General features: G+C 57.9%; 5 protein-coding genes across 5 annotated transcripts; 3 read left to right on the top strand and 2 right to left on the bottom strand.

Moving 5' to 3' along the window:
* Window positions 1-620: 620 nt before the first annotated feature.
* Window positions 621-3,217, bottom strand: CMQ_6351 (glutaminase a; the record flags this gene model as incomplete). The annotated part of the gene is made up of 2 exons (XM_014315416.1): window positions 621-2,981; window positions 3,044-3,217. The coding sequence occupies 2 exons, from the start codon at window positions 3,215-3,217 to the stop codon at window positions 621-623; spliced, it is 2,535 nt and encodes an 844-aa protein (XP_014170891.1).
* A 1,544-nt stretch (window positions 3,218-4,761) lies between these two features.
* CMQ_6418 (n-acetyltransferase) lies at window positions 4,762-5,413 on the bottom strand (the record flags this gene model as incomplete). Its single annotated transcript, XM_014315483.1, has 2 exons — window positions 4,762-5,165; window positions 5,245-5,413. 2 exons carry the CDS (start codon window positions 5,411-5,413, stop codon window positions 4,762-4,764), a joined length of 573 nt encoding a protein of 190 aa, XP_014170958.1.
* Window positions 5,414-6,282: 869 nt separating this feature from the next.
* On the top strand, window positions 6,283-7,662 carry CMQ_6080 (uncharacterized protein; the record flags this gene model as incomplete). The annotated part of the gene is made up of 3 exons (XM_014315145.1): window positions 6,283-6,453; window positions 6,634-7,031; window positions 7,098-7,662. 3 exons carry the CDS (start codon window positions 6,283-6,285, stop codon window positions 7,660-7,662), a joined length of 1,134 nt encoding a protein of 377 aa, XP_014170620.1.
* A 1,415-nt stretch (window positions 7,663-9,077) lies between these two features.
* CMQ_5942 (guanyl-nucleotide exchange factor) lies at window positions 9,078-14,017 on the top strand (the record flags this gene model as incomplete). The annotated part of the gene is made up of 2 exons (XM_014315007.1): window positions 9,078-9,573; window positions 9,642-14,017. The coding sequence occupies 2 exons, from the start codon at window positions 9,078-9,080 to the stop codon at window positions 14,015-14,017; spliced, it is 4,872 nt and encodes a 1,623-aa protein (XP_014170482.1).
* A 2,197-nt stretch (window positions 14,018-16,214) lies between these two features.
* On the top strand, window positions 16,215-18,401 carry CMQ_6304 (cell cycle regulatory protein; the record flags this gene model as incomplete). The annotated part of the gene is made up of 3 exons (XM_014315369.1): window positions 16,215-16,768; window positions 16,829-16,956; window positions 17,017-18,401. The coding sequence occupies 3 exons, from the start codon at window positions 16,215-16,217 to the stop codon at window positions 18,399-18,401; spliced, it is 2,067 nt and encodes a 688-aa protein (XP_014170844.1).
* Window positions 18,402-18,745: the final 344 nt, after the last annotated feature.

The following is an 18,745-nucleotide window of genomic DNA, read 5'->3' on the forward strand; positions in this document are numbered from 1 at the left end:
GCTGGGGTGACTTCGTTGCAGTGAGGCAAAAGGGCCAGCGGTCGAAGCAAGTCTGGTAACGGGGGGCTGAAGAGTTGAAGCAAAGCTGAAGATGAATTATATAATTAAGGATGGGCGAAATATGATGGCAGCAGCCAGCGCGCTACCGAAGAAGAACCTCCTCGTTGGTCATGATTTTGGACAGATCGAAAGAATCTGCAGGCAAATCACGAGCAAGGACGATGCAGTCGAAGGGGCGTGCGCGGTCGCAAGAAGGACAGAACCAAACCTGGAAGGGCAAAGCTATATCCGATGCCCACGGAGATGAAAGCGTGTAGGGCGATGGGTGTAGAGCCTGCGTTGCGCGTTAGTCGACCGGGGAAGGCAGAGGCGATGGAGCTGTAAGGGCGATGATGCTTTTTCTGGCCGCATGAGGCTAAGGAGCTGATAGGCATGCGACTAGGCCATCGCAACGGAAAAATGCGCTGCCGGTGGGGACTAGCGCCTCTGATGATCAAGCCTCATTATTACCTCTTCGCCCATTCTTTCTTTATTCAGGTACAAAATCAATCGAGCCAACAACACACCCTTCATGCGGAGACTATAATACAAGCGCAGCATACTCTCTATCGCCAACACCATTAGAGCTCGTCAACCTGTTGTTCCTCTTCGTCCTCGGGTACCTCCAAAAATGGCTCCCGTTCCGCGTCCAACAACGCCTGGACGTCCAGCTGTGGTGGTTTCGAGTCCGCATTCAGATAGTCGAGCGCCTGCATGGCCTTGCCGCCGCATGCTCGTTCCAGAGCGAGGAAAGAGAAGTGACCGCCGACGACAGGACGTGCCTTGAAAGTTAGGCCAGGCGGGTAGCCGCCGGTGCCCTCCGTGTCGTAGAGGTCGGTGAAGGGCATGTCCGTGTCGGTCTCGTTGAGCCAGCGCGCGACACTTGCGAGGATTTCAGCGCGCGTCGACCGGCTCGTGATGGCGGCTGCAAAAAACTCCCAGTCGCTCTTCGTGTAGAGGTGCCGGCTGTCGAGCGGCAGCCCGTAGCGTTGCAGGACATTGTGGTACCAGTCACTCTGGGCCTTGTAGATGCGGTCAGGTATGAACACAGAGCTGTGTATGGGACTGCCGATGCTGCTGCTGTTCTCTTCTGGGATGTGGAAGCACAGCAGTGAGTCTGCAAACAGGTTGTACAGCGTCGTCCACGACCCATACCAGTCGTATGCCAATTTCGCGTGGGAGCCATCGCGTGAGATGCCGTATTCAATCCATTTAGTCACGTAGGTGTCCGAGATGTTGCGGTAGTGCTTTGCGTCTTCGTTCTCGCCGAGAAGGTCGGCAATGTCGCTCATCGCCCGGATGCCGATGATGCCCTTGAGCGCCAAGTTGGTCTGGTATGCCAGCCAGCCAGCAAAGTCATCTGTGGACAGCTGCCAGCGCGGAACAAGCGACTCCCGCACCAAATATCCTGTCCACTGCTTCCATAGCTTATACGATCGTGCTGCCCATTCTTTTGCCTGTTTCGAGCCTGTCATCGTGACTTCTCCCGTCGACGCGTCGTTGTCCATACCCCACGGCCGATCGAGGCCGCACGCGTCCATCAAAACTGCCTGCGACTCATTCAGGGCAAACATAGCGGCACCAGCCATGTCTGTGGCAGCTTCGGCTGAGCCGCTGTGCCCAAAGGCCGGCGTAGTGTCGTACTTGAAGGCGTTGATCAGCGCCAGTCCCATGATGAGCATATTTCCACACTCCTCCACAGGCATGTATTCGTCGTTCCCATCGTCGTGGCCCGTCTCGTTGGGGAAGTGGTAGCCAAGGTCATGCATGCTGTAGTCGTTCGGATACTGTCCACTCAGCTGGTGCTCTAGCAACGGCTCCAGTAGATAGGCGAGCCACTGTGGGTTCGTATAGAGAAAAAAGGGAAAGGCCGGGAAGATGACGTCGACTGTCTGGCTGTTGCCGTTGGACGAGATCTCCTTGAGGAAGAGGAGCGGGTTGTCGGGCGTGCCAGAAAATTCGGTGGCGCCCAGCACCTGGCGCGCTGACAGCGATGCGATCTCCTCATACTCCTTGGACCCGGACTCGAAGGCGTCCTTGGATAGCTGTTCCGAGTAGCGACGGGCAAGCTTCGACGCGGTCTGAAAGTCGCCGTAGTGGTACTGGATTAAAGCGTCTGGCGTAGCCAGGTAGCTGGCCCAGAGCGGCCGCATGTACGTGAGGCCACGAGCTGAGGCATACTGAACGATGGGATTCTGGACCAGCGCAAAGGTGAACAAGACGCTGTCTGTTGTCGTCTTGTTTTCTTGCAGGCGAAACGACTTGGCAAAAGCAAAGACCGGCTCGTCCTCCATGATACGGCGGAAGCTGTTGTCGTTGGAATTGCCCAACATGCCGGTACGCGCAAACTCGGAGCGGATGCCGGCTGACACTCCGCTTTCGTGCCGCACAGACGCCGGCGCAGAGAAATAGAGCGTCCCCCATTCTGCGCGGTCGGCGAACTCGGTGAACAGTTGCTCCACCTCGCGCACAACCTTCCACGTCTTGATTGGCGGTGCAGACGGCGAAGACGTGTCTGCGTCGGTCTCAGCACTACGGCCAGACTCGTTAAGCTCCCACTTGATGTGGCTGCCCCGGTCGCCACTAACCCACTCGCCGTTCAGATCAACGTAGATGTCCACATCAAAGTCGCCCTCAACGATGACGCTCAGATACGCTGCTGGTATCGACTGCCGAAACGTTGAGGTGGGAGTTATGGGCGAGAGAAACGAGAGTGTCAACTGCAGCGTCTCTCGATGGCTCGCACCCCAGCTGTCTTTGTGCGCCGGCCCCGGAAGCAGGTATGTGAGATTGGTTGTAGAAGCATCAAAAGAAGCACCCAGATACTCGGGTTTCGACACCTGGAATCTCTTGTCTTCTCGCGAAAGGGAGTCGTGAGGTCTGCCCAACAGAGGATAAACCGAGTTGGTAGCGGGCACCGAGGCCATGACAGAAAAGCCGATCTAGGATCTGTGAGTCTGTATACTGAAGACATAGAAATGCAACGATTGCAAGCTCAACGCACGCTCTGTCCAGTCCAGAAGATGGGCCATTGCTCCCAAGGGTTCTTGCGAGCACTAGACAGCCATGTGCTGAGATACGGGTTCCGCACGATGAGAGGCAAAACGGGTGGCGTCAGTGTCGATGCTGCCGCAATGACAACGAGACCTAGAGTTGTGATGAGGCGGATAAGTTTCATGGCCAGGGAGCTTCAGATGGACTCTGGAAGGCCTGCGGAAGACCGGGTTTAGCTCCGATGGGAGAATACAAATGGCGAGCACATAGAATGGCAAATGGCTAAGGAGAACCAGTCAAATAGAAGGCGTTGATAGGAATTTAAGAGACTATGATCGGAGACGTCCAAAAAAGGTGCCAAAAAGAAAGTCGGTGTGGGAGCACAGAAACTACTGGGGAGAGACAAATGGGCAGATGCTGTGAAGTAATGCCTCGGAAAGCGAACAATGACGCATTGAAAGAGCTGACCTGTTCCCGCTTTACCCCACACTTTAGTGCGCTGCAGGCACTGACGAGTCCTCCCCTTTTAGGTCACGCGGGTGCCGTAGCTGGAAATAGTGTGGGTTACTCCGTAGATGGCTGCGAAGCCCCGCTTGGTTTGATTCCAATGAACGTGGTACGGAGTACAATTACGACTATCTCACGAACCACTGCACAAAGCGCTGTGAAACTGGCGCTCTTTGAACATGCATGACTGCTGAGTAAAGGTATACATTCTAAAAGCGTGTAGTCGCCGTTATGGTAATATTGGTAGACGGTCGTAAGGCTGAGGGATGCACAAAATGGACGTCAGCATCTCGTTACCGTCTTGCCATCCACTTTGCCGTTTCTGCCGAGACATCCCGCGCAACTGGAGCTTAGAAACGGACATTGGTTTATGACATGCCCAAAATTAGATTGTCATCGCCTATACCTTCTGTAGCAGCACTAAACTGGTCGTCTCAATTTGTGCTGTGCATAATACTGTATTCTAAGCACTACTTCTGGGGAGAATCCGTCCCCAATCTTTGTGGCCATGGGCAATATACCGAGCGTTTCTATCCGGGCCGTACAAGACAGTGCTATAGATAAATCAAATGAAAGGCTATCAGGTTCTTTTTGCTGTCTACAGCCGTATACATTTCGCCTGTGGATGTGGCGTAAGCGGCGTTGAATTTGCTTATTGGCACTCGATGTAATTACATTGAAACTTGTTTTGCATCCGTTGTTGCGGAAGTTACTGAGAGACAGGCGACAGTGGGTTACAACATGGTTTTTGTAAGAGACTGCCTGCATATATATGCCAGAGCCACCGAGATGGCTACATTGAGTTTTGGCCAACAATAAAGTAGGACGTAGCATGTTTGCAACGTCTATCAACAGAACAACTAGAGCATCTGTGTAGGAGCTGACTTCAATATCTAACGAGACACCTCCCGAATAGCACAAAATAAGGACGTGCCTTCAAAGTTGTGAAGAATGAAAGAGAGAGCCGTGTCAAAACAACTCTTTATACCTCAAGTCGCATTGTATTTGCCCCTGATATTTTTTCCCTATGGTCTATCAAATCTATGCCTTTTTTTTTTGACTCCCCGTCTCCATGAAAGCTCATAAGGCCGTACTATGATGAAGTGGCACAGTGATTGAATTAATAGCTCTACGTTGCAGATGGACGTCGTTCTAACTACGTGGTGAATATGTCCTCGGACATTTCGGATGACCAAAGCCCCTAAGCTCCGGAAATGTCGTCTACCACACGTCGTAGGGCGTAACTTCGTGGTTCTTGCCATCGTCGCGTACATGTTCCCGCTTGACGTCCCGCTTCATTGGCTTGCGCATATCGTAAGCGTCCTCGGAGCTCTGGCTCGGATCTGTCGAGTGGTCGCCGTAGTATTCCTTCACGACGCGGAAGACGCTGTAGCCCATGCTCTCGTAAAATGTGATGGCGCGGTAGTTGGTCACGCGAACAAACAGGTCGACGAACCAGGCATCGTTGGCGTCGGCCGCTGCCTCCAGTTGTTCGCTCAGAAGCTTGCCGATACCGAGCCGGCGCGCATCGGGCGCGATAGTGATAGCCGTGATGTGGGCGTGCCAGGGCAGGAAGTGCTCCGAATACTTGTAGACATCGGGCGAAGACTCGAGCTTGCCCATAACTAAGAGTTGTCAGCACTGGACATGATTGAGACCGCTGGCCGAGAAAGGATCGGCGCAGATGAGAAGGGTGGAGCGCACTGTATCCGATGATGTTGCCCTCGCTGTCTTCTGCGACCTGGAAGAGCGCAGGCCACTTGGCATAGTATTGGAGGTAGAAAGACAGCTCGTATGTTTCGGTTAGGGGATCGAGGTTGCACTTGGAAAGCTTGTTGAGGTCGCCAGGCGTGAAGCGGCGAAAGTTGGCCATCTTGGACGTTGGCTTCCAGCGGCTACGGCCTGCCACCGAGGCTGACAGAGGACAGCAGAAGTGCGCGAGGATCAGCGGACGGTGCTGAGCCTTTGTGGTCGTATCCGTTCTGCAGTTGCGTTGTCACCCGGGCGATATCGCATCGCAGAGCGTCAAGAACGGAGTAGCTCCCTGGAATCGCAAAAGCAGCGAGGTTTGCTAACCTGTCAAAAAAAGCAAATACTGACTAGCCCCGCCATCCATCCCACCAGCCGCCGTTGCTTAATTGTCGGGGAATTCCCAGGCCACGTTTATAGCGTGTCTTAGGGGGGGCACATGTACCTTATCGGACGTGCAGCAAAGCGCTGTGGGAATGCGATAAGCTGCAAGTACCTTACCGCTGTTTCAGCAACTGCGACGCGTTGTAACGGTAGGAAGTATCTGGCCTGCATCAAATACACCTGTTGAAGAGGCGATACTTGACCGCTCTCGTACGTCTGTACCAGCGATTGATTGCGTCTGGCATAGGCAGGTTCGCATTTGAATCGCAATTCCATCCCGGTCTGCTGTAATTACGCCAATCCGGGACTGCGCCCCAGTTCGTTGTATTGCTTGTTTCGTCTTGTGCTATAGCACCCCTCTTACCCATTCCTTAATTACCTCCTCAATATCCTTGTTCTGTTATATCCTGGCAACACCGACAGACCACAAAACAGCACACCAGCACCGGGGCCATTGTTTCTGATTTTAGTGTCCGCAAGCCAACGGCTGTCCATCCTGCTCCTTTTTCCATCCGAGCACTCACATTCACGAGCGTCCGATAGACCGGCAAAGTTACGAGACGAGCGGCGGCCGGTAATACGGCAGACGCTATAGGCACACAACTAACCATGTCCTCACCAAATATTACACCGCGGCACTCGCGGCGGTCCACCATGGACTACTCGCCACAAGACCGGCGGAACTCCAAGTCGTCCTCTGTCCAGGACCCCTCCACGCCCTCCCACGAGTCGCGTCCGTCGTTTGGCAACAGTGATGGCCTGGACGTGTTCAGCAGCAGCGTGGGTGCAGGCGGCGACGGCGGCGGCGGCGGGATGGGGCTGGGCAATCTGGCGGACGAGCTGGCGGATGCGCTCTCCGACGGCGAAGACGACGATATCGAGGGTGACGAGGAGTACTACGACAACGAGGCTCCGGCGCACGATGACGGCGCTGTACCGCCCGACATCAACCTGTCAGAGGCGGCGTGGGACGACGAAGACGCGGGAGATCGAGAGGGAGGCGGCGGGCAGCGCGACAGCGGCGTCGACATAGCACTGGCATCCAGCCCTGGAGCGCAGCGGACAAGGAACACGAGCCTCGACCTGCCGACAGCCAACGGAAGCGGCAACGCACGGGGTCGACACCACGGCCACCACAAGCGCAGCAGCGTCTACGACGGCTCAGAGTACGGCTCAGACTCGGATCTAGACACGCCGGGCATGCCGCCCAGCCTGGTGGCCAAGATGGATGCCGTCGAGTCGTTGGCACGACGCGGGACAGAGGAGAACGGCGGGCCGAGCGACGGCGTCTGCCGGCGTCTGATCGAGGAGCTGCGCGACCTGGGATCGCAGGCAAACATTGAGGGAGGAGCATCGAGGTAGGTGCTGTGCTGGAGAGAGACAATTACGAGATGTGCCGATGTGCAGGTTTGCTGACGGTCCAGACTGATCACGGCCCACTCCGCTCTGACGACACATCTGGCACACCAGACACGACAGCTGCACGCGCTGGCGTTCCCTCTCTTTTCGCCGCTGGCCGTGTCGCCACTGATGACAGTAGGGGGTGGCGGCGGTGCTGACGGTGACGACGGCGACGACGACGAGGAAGACAAGGACTCGCTGTCGCCGATGCTGACGGCGCTGGCCGACCAGATGCCACGGCCCAGCACGGCGGCATACCAGTCGCTGGCGGCGCTGCACGGGCTGACAGGCGACCTCGTGGCGACGCTCAACTACCTGTCGGACACGCTGCACATGGCACGACAGACGACGACGACGGCGACACGGCGACTGCGCAGCGCCAAAGAGCTGGTGGCCGAGATGCGGCGCGACGAGGAGCTGCGGGAAGAGGGCGAGCGATGGCTGGCCCGCGGCAACTGGGACGAGCGGCTGCGACGGCGCGAGTGCGCCCACGTCTGCGGCGAGGTTGTCGGCGGCTTTGAGGAGGTCTGCAACGGCTGGCGGGCGCGGCTGCTGGCCCAAGCAGAGGCGGCGCAGGCGTCCGCATAAGGACAGCGAACGGATCGGCGGACGGACGGTGCTTCATTTCACGGCACGGCGATGCCAGCCTCTCTGTTTCGTTATCTATACTCCTGTCCGTTTTTCTGCCCTTCATCTGGGCTCGATACAATGCGCATTGCACACACAAGACCATGGATAGACCTTGCAGCACAATTATACGAATGCATACATCTAGGGGTAGACGGGAATTGCCACTCGCCGAAATGGCGTGGTCGAGTCCTGAGCGCTTTCTAGGTGGTCTTGACCCCTCCGATCTATGCATATTATTCGTGCACAGGGTGTGGCAAATCGCCTTCCGTAGCCAATTGTCGTCGGCGCGTGCGTCAGATCAGCAGGCCACACAGAAGACCGGGTACGCTGTCCAAGACGGTTCCTGGCCTAGGCCATCATCGGCTTCTCGTAGCATGTCCTAGCAGAGACAAAAGGGGGACGTCAGCAGACGGGTCAGTCTATTTTTGGTGTGTACGTTCTTGCTGTCTTGCTGTCTTGCTGTCTTGCTGTCCTACTTTCCTTTTGGCTGGCCTGGTTCCCGTTGCGGATTTTCCAGTCAGCAGTCTCGTGCTATTTGATAATACGAGCACAGGCAAGGCAATATGCAGCCAGATGGTATGGCGTACGCTCCCCCTTTTTTTCTGCCTTCCAGCAACGGCTGGAGCGTGGCCATGCGCTAAGCGACTAGCTGCAGAACCCCAACACCTCCCCATTGAGTTGCTGAAGAGCCCCAGATCGCTATTTTTATGTGCCCTTTACAGGCGTGCTGCTCCGCTACAACCAGCAGGCAGGGCGCTAACCAGCCAATTATTGCGTGGCTGCCAGCCTTTTATTGCAGCTTATTTCCTTTCTAGTATTGCTGCTGCATCCAACCTATGGGCGATTACTCTCCATCCATCCTTTCTCCCTCTCCCAGCCTTTTCCTCGCCTCCCTCTCATCTCATCATCCACATCCGACCATCGCCCCTATTCCGCCGGTTCTTTGGCTCCCCGCCCCCCATGTACCTCGTCGCGCCCGGTGCCCCCTGTGTGTCTTTCTGTATTTCTTCTAGCCTTGATCGGGACCGTTTGGATGCTCTTCCTCCTCAGGCCTCTTGCGTCCGAACCATCCGCTGATCTCCATCGACCGATCGGAATCTGTCCTGCCCCCTCTACCCCCTAGCAACATTCCAGAGCGCCGTTTGTCCGTCTGGGCCGGTTGAACACACGAGATTGCGACCTCCTTTCCCCAGCCCTTGGCACAAGCCCCGGCTCGCTCCTTTTTTTTTTTTTTTTTCCCTCGCTGCCTGAATCGACATGTCCGCACCAGACAGACTTTTGCAGTAATCCTCCCGATAGAGCAACCCAGTATGAGATAATGACCGCATGCTCGTCTCCCCGCCCTCATCGTCATACCTATCGCTGCCAGCACCATGCCGTTCCTCCGTCGGCGAGGCGTCATGGCCAGCGAGTCTGACATGCGCCGGCACACCTCCTTCTTCAATCCGCTGGCCATCTCCAAGCAGGCATCACCACCGCCAATACGTCCCGAGACGGCCATCCCCGAATCGGAAGTTCGCAAGTACTCGATCCAGCTTCCTCGTTTTTCCAGCAACGTCGTCGCGGCTGCCGAGCAGGATCGCGCCAATGCTGGTGGCCTGGATTCTCTCTCTCTGAACACCATTGCGCCCTCTTTTCCCGCACCGCCCATCACCCCTCCGGTCGACAGCATCCACCAGGGCGAGGCCACCCGTGGCGCCATGTCCATCGAAAGCGATATGGACAGACCCGAGTCCCCTCCGATCCAGGAGCAGACGCCCAAGCACCACCGCTTCTCCATTCTACGCTTCCGCAATGCCTCGGACTCCCAGCTGGCTGCCAGGGCCCGACAGCAGGCCCTGGCCGAAGAGATGCCCCCCATGCCTCGCCGTATGTGTCTATCTGTATTTCAAGACCCCGCTGCCTGTTGCTAACGCGCTGTTTGTGCGCCCCGTCAGCCCCCGAAATCATCACGACCGCACCCACTTTGGAACTAGGCTCTGCGGCTGAGCGACTGCCTGGGCACAGGTCCGCTGTACGTGTCCGAAAGTCCGGCGAACTTGCACGGATAGACGACGAGGGCACCCCTGGCGGATCTGGCACTAGCTTCCGGAGCTGGCCGAAGAGGGATAGGCGCAAGTCGATGGTTGTGCAGTCAACAACAGACGGCAAGCATTCTGCCGTTGCCTTTGATGAGTCGACTTTCAACCAGCACGGAAATCCGATGCTCCCCGAATACGGCGACGACTCCGGATCGGCGCTCGCTCTTCCTGCTACCCGGCTCTCCGAGTCGTCTAGGTCTGACGGCAGCTCTGCCGATCGCGTCTACGGCAGTACCACCACAACCACCCACACCGTTCAGACCACAACGACCTTCTTCCGCCTGCCGCGTCGCAAGAACGCCAATCCACCACCCCTTTTCCCCATCGGCCACTTGCCCCAGAAAGGACGGCCGATCACTCCCTCCGATACACCGGTGCCTGCCAAGCGCTCGTACGAAGGCAGCACGCGCAACGACATCTCGGCATCCTCACACGCCGGCGGGCTCTACGTCCTTGGCGAAGGACAGTCGACGCCGACACAATCGCGACCGTCGTCCCAGAACAAGGCGTTATCGACCCCGTCTGGAGTCGGACCATCTCCAGCTCTCGTTATCTTCCAGAAGGGAAACCACTCGCCAGCGTCTGCATTCTTTCGCCCAAGCTCGCGAAACTCGGGCCGCTCATCGCCGACACGCACGACTCCTGTGCCTTCGTCTGCCGCAGCTATGCATCTTCGGGGACGATCGTCTACCCTGAGCTCTCTGGGCCGAGACTCTCTCGAAGGCAACCACCCTCCACCCACCGTGAGGAGTTCATCTTCTGCCACAGGCCGCAAGAGCTTTGGCGACCTGCTGGGATTTAGCCGCTTGAGACAGAACTCGGAACTCTCTGTCCGCCCAGGCTCACTCGCTCCCGGCACTCCCTCGAACAACTCGCTTCATTTGCCGCGGGACTCCATCACCCTTCCTGAACGGCGGGACGACGATACGCCAGCCAAGTATCTGGCCCGTCTGGAAGAGGTTGTCAGTCGCAGCGTGATTGCCAGCGCATTATCCAAGTCGGCCGACCAGTTCTCCCAGGCCGTTCTGCGCAGCTACATGCGCAGCTTTAGGTTCTTTGGCGACCCAATGGACATGGCCATCCGGAAGCTCCTCATGGAGGCTGAACTGCCAAAGGAGACGCAGCAGATCGACCGCTGCCTGCAGGCCTTTGCAAACCGCTACCACGAATGCAATCCAGGGATCTACAATTCGCCGGACCAAGCATATTTCATCGCATTCTCGCTGCTGATTCTACACACCGATGTCTTCAACAAGAACAATAAACACAAGATGCAGAAGCAGGACTATCTCAAGAACACGCGTGGCGAAGGCATTTTCGACGAGATTTTGGAAGTCTTCTACGACAACATCACGTACACGCCTTTCATCCATGTCGAGGATGAACTTGACATTAACGGTGATCGCATCATCACCCACAAGGCTAAGCGAAAGTACATTTTCCCCAACGGGAATGTGGACATGGCCAAGAAAACATCCAAGGAGCCCATTGACCCTTACACGCTCATCATCGACAACAAGCTGGACATTCTGCGGCCCAATTTCCAGGACGCGATGCAGCTCGAAGACCCTTATAGCTACATAGGCACAGCAAGCTCGCTGAACATGAAGGAGTTGCAGAGTACATTTTTCCGTACTGGCATTCTCCAAATCGTCTCGGCGCGGTCCCGGCCCGATGCCTTCATGACATTGAAGACAGTCACGAATCCGGAGGAGGCCCATCCAGGCATCGTGGACATCAAAATCACAAAAGTGGGCTTGCTGTGGCGCAAAGAGGCCAAGAGGAAGAAGGCACGGTCCCCGTGGCAAGAATGGGGCGCCATACTGACTGGGGCCCAGCTGTACTTCTTCCGCAACACTACGTGGGTAAAGAGTCTGATTCATCAGTATGAGGGACATGTTCGGCATGGCCATGACGGCATCCCCGTTATATTCAAGCCGCCACTGGAAGAGTTCAAGCCCGACGCACTGATATCAACCGACGGCGCCGTTGCCTTGTTGGACTCGTCCTACAAGAAGCACAAGCATGCGTTCACATATGTGCGTCGCGGGGGCGATGAGGAGGTGCTTCTGGCGGACAACGAAGAAGAGATGAACGACTGGCTCGCGAAGCTCAACTATGCGGCTGCGTTCCGGACGTCTGGCGTCCGCATACGCGGCGCCATCGGCAGCCTGTACGAGGGCCAGAACAGACGGGTGCTGCGGCGTCTTGGGTCGGCCGAGGGCCAAGCGGTGCAGACTCCAAGCGGCGAGGTGACCATTACGCGCAGCCGGATCGACCAGAAGATGGCGGAAGATATATTGGCTGCACGCCGCGACATTATGCGACAAAAGGTTGCCGACGCGAACGAGAAGCTGGCAGGCGTAGAGAAGAAGCTGGAGGTACAGCTGCGCAACTCACGACATCTGCAAATCATGTCGCCCATTCAGCCCAAGACTCGCGAGCAGATGCTGCACTCGGCCGCCCGCATGGCCACCCAGGTACAATGGACGCGGGTGGAAATGTGGCGTCTCAAGTGCCATCGTGATATCCTGGAGATGGATCTGGACGAGGAGCACCAGGCTGTCGGGCTAGGCTCAGAGCACGCACTGGAAAGCGGTGCCGCCCTTGCAGGAGCGGTAGCAGTGGCCCCCGGCTTGGGAGGAGTGGCGGCCGAGGGCTCCTCGTCTACGGTAAATCAGCTGGAGCAGAAGCCCGGTCTCAGTCGGGAGGACTCGCTGGCCAGTTCGGCAAGCACAGTGCTGCAATGCAGCCCAAGGCCAACGACCCATTGTGGCTCTCTTGCCAGTGGCAGCGGTGGCTCTGGCAGTGTGATCGGTGTCGTTACCGATTTGCCGCTGTCAGACGCTTCCGCGACACCATCAAGCGCCACGCCAACGGTTTCGACACAGCACAATCGTCACAAGTCGGCAGAGCACACACCTACGACTGCTGGCAGCCCTGGTGTGCGGAAGGCGTCAGTCTCCAGTGCGGTGTCCGCCGGCAGCCATTCAGCCCTGGTGACGCCTTCGCGCGCTGCACGGAGGCCGAGTCTGCCGAATGAATCGACGTTGCAGCGCCAGACTCCGACGACGGCAGTTCCCGCCGAAGACTCGCAGCTGGACCACACGCCGGAGCCGAACGACGAGGATGCGGATGAGCAAACGCTTCTCCAGAAAACCGGACTCCTGGAGCCTGGACTGAGTCTCGTGGGGGCTGAGGCCGGGAGCGGCAGGCCGGCACTGGCCGAAGAAAGCAGCACGCCGTTAGCAACCGGGACACAGCACCACTACCCGGCCTCACTACATAGCCTGCCGCAGGCCCAGGGCATGTCCCAGCAGTCGTCCCCGTCGCAACACGACAAGAACAAGATTCGGCGCAGCCTACACCGCACTCTCAGGGAAGGTGCCGGCCACCTTTCGCACCACCGAGGCAAGAAGACAAGGGAGACGACCTCTGCTGGTGGCTCTGATGATGCGGCTGGCGAACCCGGCGTGCTCGAGCGTGGGAGCGGGTCGTTTGTGGTGCACGGAAAGAAGGCATCTGTCATCAGCTTTGGCGGCGATTTGCAGTCGATTTTGCCGTCAGACGAACGTCTGCGGCAGAGAATGTCGCTCCAGCAGTCATCGATGACGACGGGGAATGGTCAAGGCGATGCAGCGCAGTCGCTGGCGGAAGAAGCCGAAGGCGAGGGCGTTCGAGGTAGTACGCCTGCTGGGAACAACGATTTCCGGGCAATGGTTCTCCAACACGATCGCAATCAAGAACGACGAGAGTCTGCAGCCAGCACCAGCACAGCGACAGCTCGCAGCTTCCGGGAGCTGCACAAAAAGTATTCCTCCGTCCGGGCAGCGAGCAAATCGAGTACGGGTGGCCGGTCGGCATCGCGTCGTGACGATGGCGAGAGTGAGGCCGCAGTGAGCAGTGGGCTGGAAGGAGGGCACACGCCGCTCACACCAGCCCTGGAAGAGTCAGAAGGCAGCGGGGAAAAGCACTTTCCTAGAAGAGGTAGAGGGAGGATGGCTGACGACGAGAGCCAGGACGACTCTGACGCGGTGACGGATGACGACGAAGACGACTACGACAACGACAGCATCTATTCAGTCAACGAAGACGTGCCGTCGCAGTTCTTCACGTCCGAACCGCCGGCGTCTCCGCGGGCGAGGACACCGGAAGTGGGAGACGATGAGTCAGCATTGGAGCTTGACAGCGGTTCTGCGACAGGACTCGCGGCTCAGACCATCCACGCATAGCGCGCGAGGGGGTTGGCTGTATGTGAGTCTGTCAGACAGCTGGTGATCTGATGAGACAGCGAAGACGGTGGCGGGACCGGGTGCCTGCTGCTCGGGTGCATTCTCTATATCCAATTTCCTTTATGTTTAGATGGACCTGCATGGCCGACATGGCTCCGACGCACCGCCTTCTGTGGCACTCACTCGTTTCTTCTTTTACTTTTCATTTCTTTTTATTTATTGGAAGAGCGAGAGAGAGAAAGCCGGGGGCTGATTTTCGAAGGGCATTGATCACCAACAAAAAGGGCAGAGAGTCAGGGTCAGGACGTTTTGAGATGGACATTGATATCCTTTATGCATGTACCTGTATCAATAGACGGGCGCTGGGACACAAGTGCACGGGATGCATAGAAAGCATTTGAGTACAAATTCAGAGTTACAAGCACGACAGCAGATCTGTGCACGATCTGGACGAGATGCGATGTGCTCTAGACCCTAGGAATGGGTGAGACAACGGAGAAAAAGGACGTATTTTCCAAGACAAGCGAACAGGAAAAGTACTAAGGCAACCGCAGGGAGAAGAGAAGAACAACGCGTAAAGTGATTTAACTATGGGGACAGCAGTTGAGCGCGTCACGGGCGGCCAATCACAACGGGCAGCAGCCCCTGCGCGCGTCGGGCAGATCAGAGAAGGCGTAGCCGGTCTGTCCCCACCTGGGAGGCCTGGATAGAGTGCTGTGACCCAGTCGGCACGCGTTCTTGGTGGGCTGCATCGTTGGGCTTGCGGATGGATCAAAACAAAGAACCAGAGCAGAGACAAAGTTTTGCGGAGCAGCAACGCCGTTGTTTGTTATTGCTTCTTTCGGCCTGGTCTGGGCACTATTTTACTCCGACATCCCCCCCTGCTCGCCCACGGTGATTTCGTGACCGCGCTTGAGCAAGGGCCCGACGGCAGAAGAACGGACTGCAGAGACGCAGGGAGCAGAAAGGGGGAATAATGGGAGGAAGGGCCAGGCCACGTGGAGACGGAGATAAAGCGAGCTGGCGAGCTCGATGCGCCGCGATACGCGTATGTATCTTACGGGCGAGGACAATGGAAAGGTCGCTGAATAGGACCTCTGTAGCGCTAAGAGCGCTGAATCGCGCCAAAGAACGCCAGAGCACGCCAGCACGACAACACGAGGCATGACAGGACAACAAGAACAGCGGCTCCAGCTGCGCGCGCATGTGGGACCGTGACGGCCCTGCTGGCATGGGCCATGCGCGCCCTGGCGGCGCAAGACACAAGACACAAGACACCCAAGAGCTGCCTCTTTGCGCCGTTGCGGTCGTATGGCGCAAACAAAGAAGCGGGCCCGGCTCCAGGACCACAGCAACTTCATTCGCCATGAACGCTAGCCCGAAGCAGCAATGCGTGGCCCGTGCGTGCATGGCCTTTCACAACACCAGCACCCCCCTTTCCACTGGCTGCTAGGCCCAGTCGACCATCAGCCAGCACCCACAGCCCACAGCCCACACAGCCCACAGCCGCCCGCCACCAATCCACGAAATCCCATCCGGTCTGACTTGCTCCTGCCTCTTTCTCCGTCCACCACACCAACCTCGTCGGACGACAACAAAGACGATCGCCGACGCCAGAACCCGCTCCCTGGCGAACTCTTCTCCAACACGCACGACAACAGATCTATCTGTCTCCCTACAAGCTCAATCCTACGGTTTCGGCCTCGCGTCCCTAGTATTCGCTTAATCCTATTCCTCTCTGCTCTGCAATCGACACGCCGCCATCCTCGCCAATTCCAATCCTAAAAAAACAGCTTCCTATTTCCGCTGTCTTGAAATAGCGTTATTGCTGCATTCTTTACCTGCACCTCCGACCGGAAGAACAGTCTTTCTGGCGCCATAGTGCATCTGTGCCGCCCGACGCCCGCCGGCTGTACCGCGCGAGAAAAAGAAGAGATCTGTCAGACCGACAGGCTCCAAGGACGAGAAAGAAGCGATAGGGACCTTCAAGCCGGGCCGACTGGGTGAATGGGGTCAACAGCCTCCCGGACTTCTCTTTGCACTCACCTCTGCTCTTGTTCTGCATCGGCCAGTCCCGACATCTCTGTCCCGATCGAGTCCGTCCTCACGGTGCCTCGTTTCTTACCCCTCTCGGCGTCGTTGCGACCCCGAGCCTCCTCCCGTCGTCGGTCTCGACCCTCGTCAAGCCAGAGAGACCATGGCGCCCTCCTGCACAGATAGAAATGGTGCTGCATCCTCCTCATCGGCGGCAGCAGCAGCCGCATCCGCAACACCACCGCCGCTCTCGGCTGTCCCGTCATCGTCGGCAAGCCTTCTCGCAAACTACTCACCGCTTCCTCCACCACTGGCAGCTTCCAAACACGCGGCGCCTTCTTCTTCCCGCATCGGCTCGTCCATCGGTGGCGCGTCGGCAAGGATAGCCACCACGCCACCCCCGCCATCGGCCTATTCACGCGGACACCTGCATGAGGTGGACCGAAATACCCACAGCATTGACGGCATGATCAGCCAGTCTGGTCCGGGCAGTCACAGCAACGCCCATCGCATCACCCGGGCCAGTGTCCGCAGCAGTCTGGGCGAGGCCGGCCGGACAAGCAGCGGCTTTCTTGATCCAGACGCCGTCGACAGCGCTTTGCGACGCGAGCTCGGCCGCCAGACCCGACACCAGCTCGTCCCCCCGCAATCGGCACCGAGAGAAGGCGTCCCGGGGGCAAGTCCGCATAGGAAGCGGCAGAGAATAAACGGCGACCGGTCAGTTTCTGCTCAGACCCCCATCACCGTGTCGTGTGCTCTCTGCTGACCGTATGACAGCTTCATCCCGACGCGGTCTGGCCAAGACCTGCAGGCCAGCTTCAGCCTGCTGCACGAGGACGGCTCTCCGGCAACGCCGTCCAAGCAGAAGAAGCGCACACCCCATGGGGATCTGCACTTCCAGAGGAGTATGTATCTGCCCGGAAGCCCCTTCAGACGCGACATGGCTGACGTGACGCGCCCTGCAGCCGAAGAAGCCAACCGGACGTTTTCGACGCTCCTACGTGCCGAGCTGTTTGAGGACTCGATACCACAGGTGACGCCTCCATCCATGTCACCGGACCACGCGCTGCCCAGCTCAGCACGCGTGACTAACGTGCTGGACGGGACGCGCTCCCATACCCCCCCACGCACGACCAACCCCACCTCGTCGTCGGCCGGCCCCTCGTCCATGACGCCTTCGACCCCACACAAGAACCTCTTTTCCTACATGTCCCCCCGGCAGTACAGCCACGTTGCCGGCCACCCGACCCCATCACGGACACCGCAGAGCCGTCATGGCCCGAACCTAGACACACGCGCAGAGATTTACAGCCTGTCGCCGGTGCGGTTCGGCAGCCAGCAGATCCTGCTCAGCCCACGGCGCCAGCCACGGGCGGTCAGCAAGGTTCCCTACAAGGTTCTCGACGCGCCGGAGCTTGCCGACGACTTCTATCTGAACTTGGTCGACTGGGGCAGTGCCAACGTGCTGGGCGTGGGCCTGGGCTCGAGTGTGTACCTGTGGAACGCGCAGACGAGCCGGGTCAACAAGCTGTGCACACTCAGCGACGACGACACGGTGACGAGCGTATCGTGGATCCAGAAGGGCACACACATTGCCATTGGCACGGGCAAGGGCCTGGTGCAGATCTGGGATGCGGAGAAGGCACGGCGGCTGCGAACGATGACGGGCCACACGATGCGGGTGAGCTCGCTGGCGTGGAACACGCACATCCTTTCGTCGGGCTCGCGGGACCGGCTGATCTACCATCGCGACGTACGGGCACCGGACCAGTGGCTGCGCAAGCTGGCCGGCCACAAGCAGGAGGTGTGCGGACTCAAGTGGAACTGCGAGGACGGACAGCTGGCCAGCGGCGGCAACGACAATAAGCTGATGGTGTGGGACAAGCTGGACGACACGCCGCTGTGGAAGTTCTCGGACCACACGGCGGCCGTCAAGGCGATTGCCTGGTCGCCACACCAGCGCGGACTGCTGGCGTCGGGGGGCGGCACGGCTGACCGGCGCATCATCTTCCACGACACAATCAAGGGCACGGTGGTCAATGAGGTCGACACGGGCAGCCAGGTGTGCAATCTGGCGTGGTCCAAGAACTCGAACGAGATCGTGTCGACGCACGGCTACTCGCAGAACCAAATTGTTGTGTGGAAATACCCGTCCATGACGCAGGTGGTCAGCCTGACCGGCCACACGTACCGCGTGCTGTACCTGGCTATGAGTCCGGACGGCCGGGTGGTGGTGACGGGGGCCGGCGACGAGACGCTGCGGTTCTGGAACGTCTTTGGCCGCAAACCGGGGACGCGCGACGACAGCGACGGAGGTGGCCGCCTGGCCGACTGGGGAGTCATCCGGTGAGGGCGGCTCGGAGACCTTGTTGTACTTTTTGACTTGGGGCTGCATTGGGCCTGGCCGGGTGGCGGTCTCGGCCGGCATATCGGGGTGTTGTCTGGCTATGTACATTGCTTTTTGTTTTCTTTTTTTCCGTTTTCCGTTTTCCGGTTTCCGGTTTCTGTTTACTGTTATACCGTTTTATTTTATCACGATGAGCGGATCGATGCATGCGGAATGGAGCAGGTTTGGCTTTTTGTCTTTTTGTCTTTTGGGTTTTCATTTCGATTTGTCTGTTTTACTAGCAATAGGTTCTCAGCGAAGAGCGAACCAGCATAGACGCGAGGAGATGTGAATGTCTATTGTTTGCG

The sequence above is a fragment of the Grosmannia clavigera genome (genome assembly GCF_000143105.1).
Source record: "Grosmannia clavigera kw1407 unplaced genomic scaffold GCSC_167, whole genome shotgun sequence".
NCBI lineage: Eukaryota > Fungi > Ascomycota > Sordariomycetes > Ophiostomatales > Ophiostomataceae > Leptographium > Leptographium clavigerum.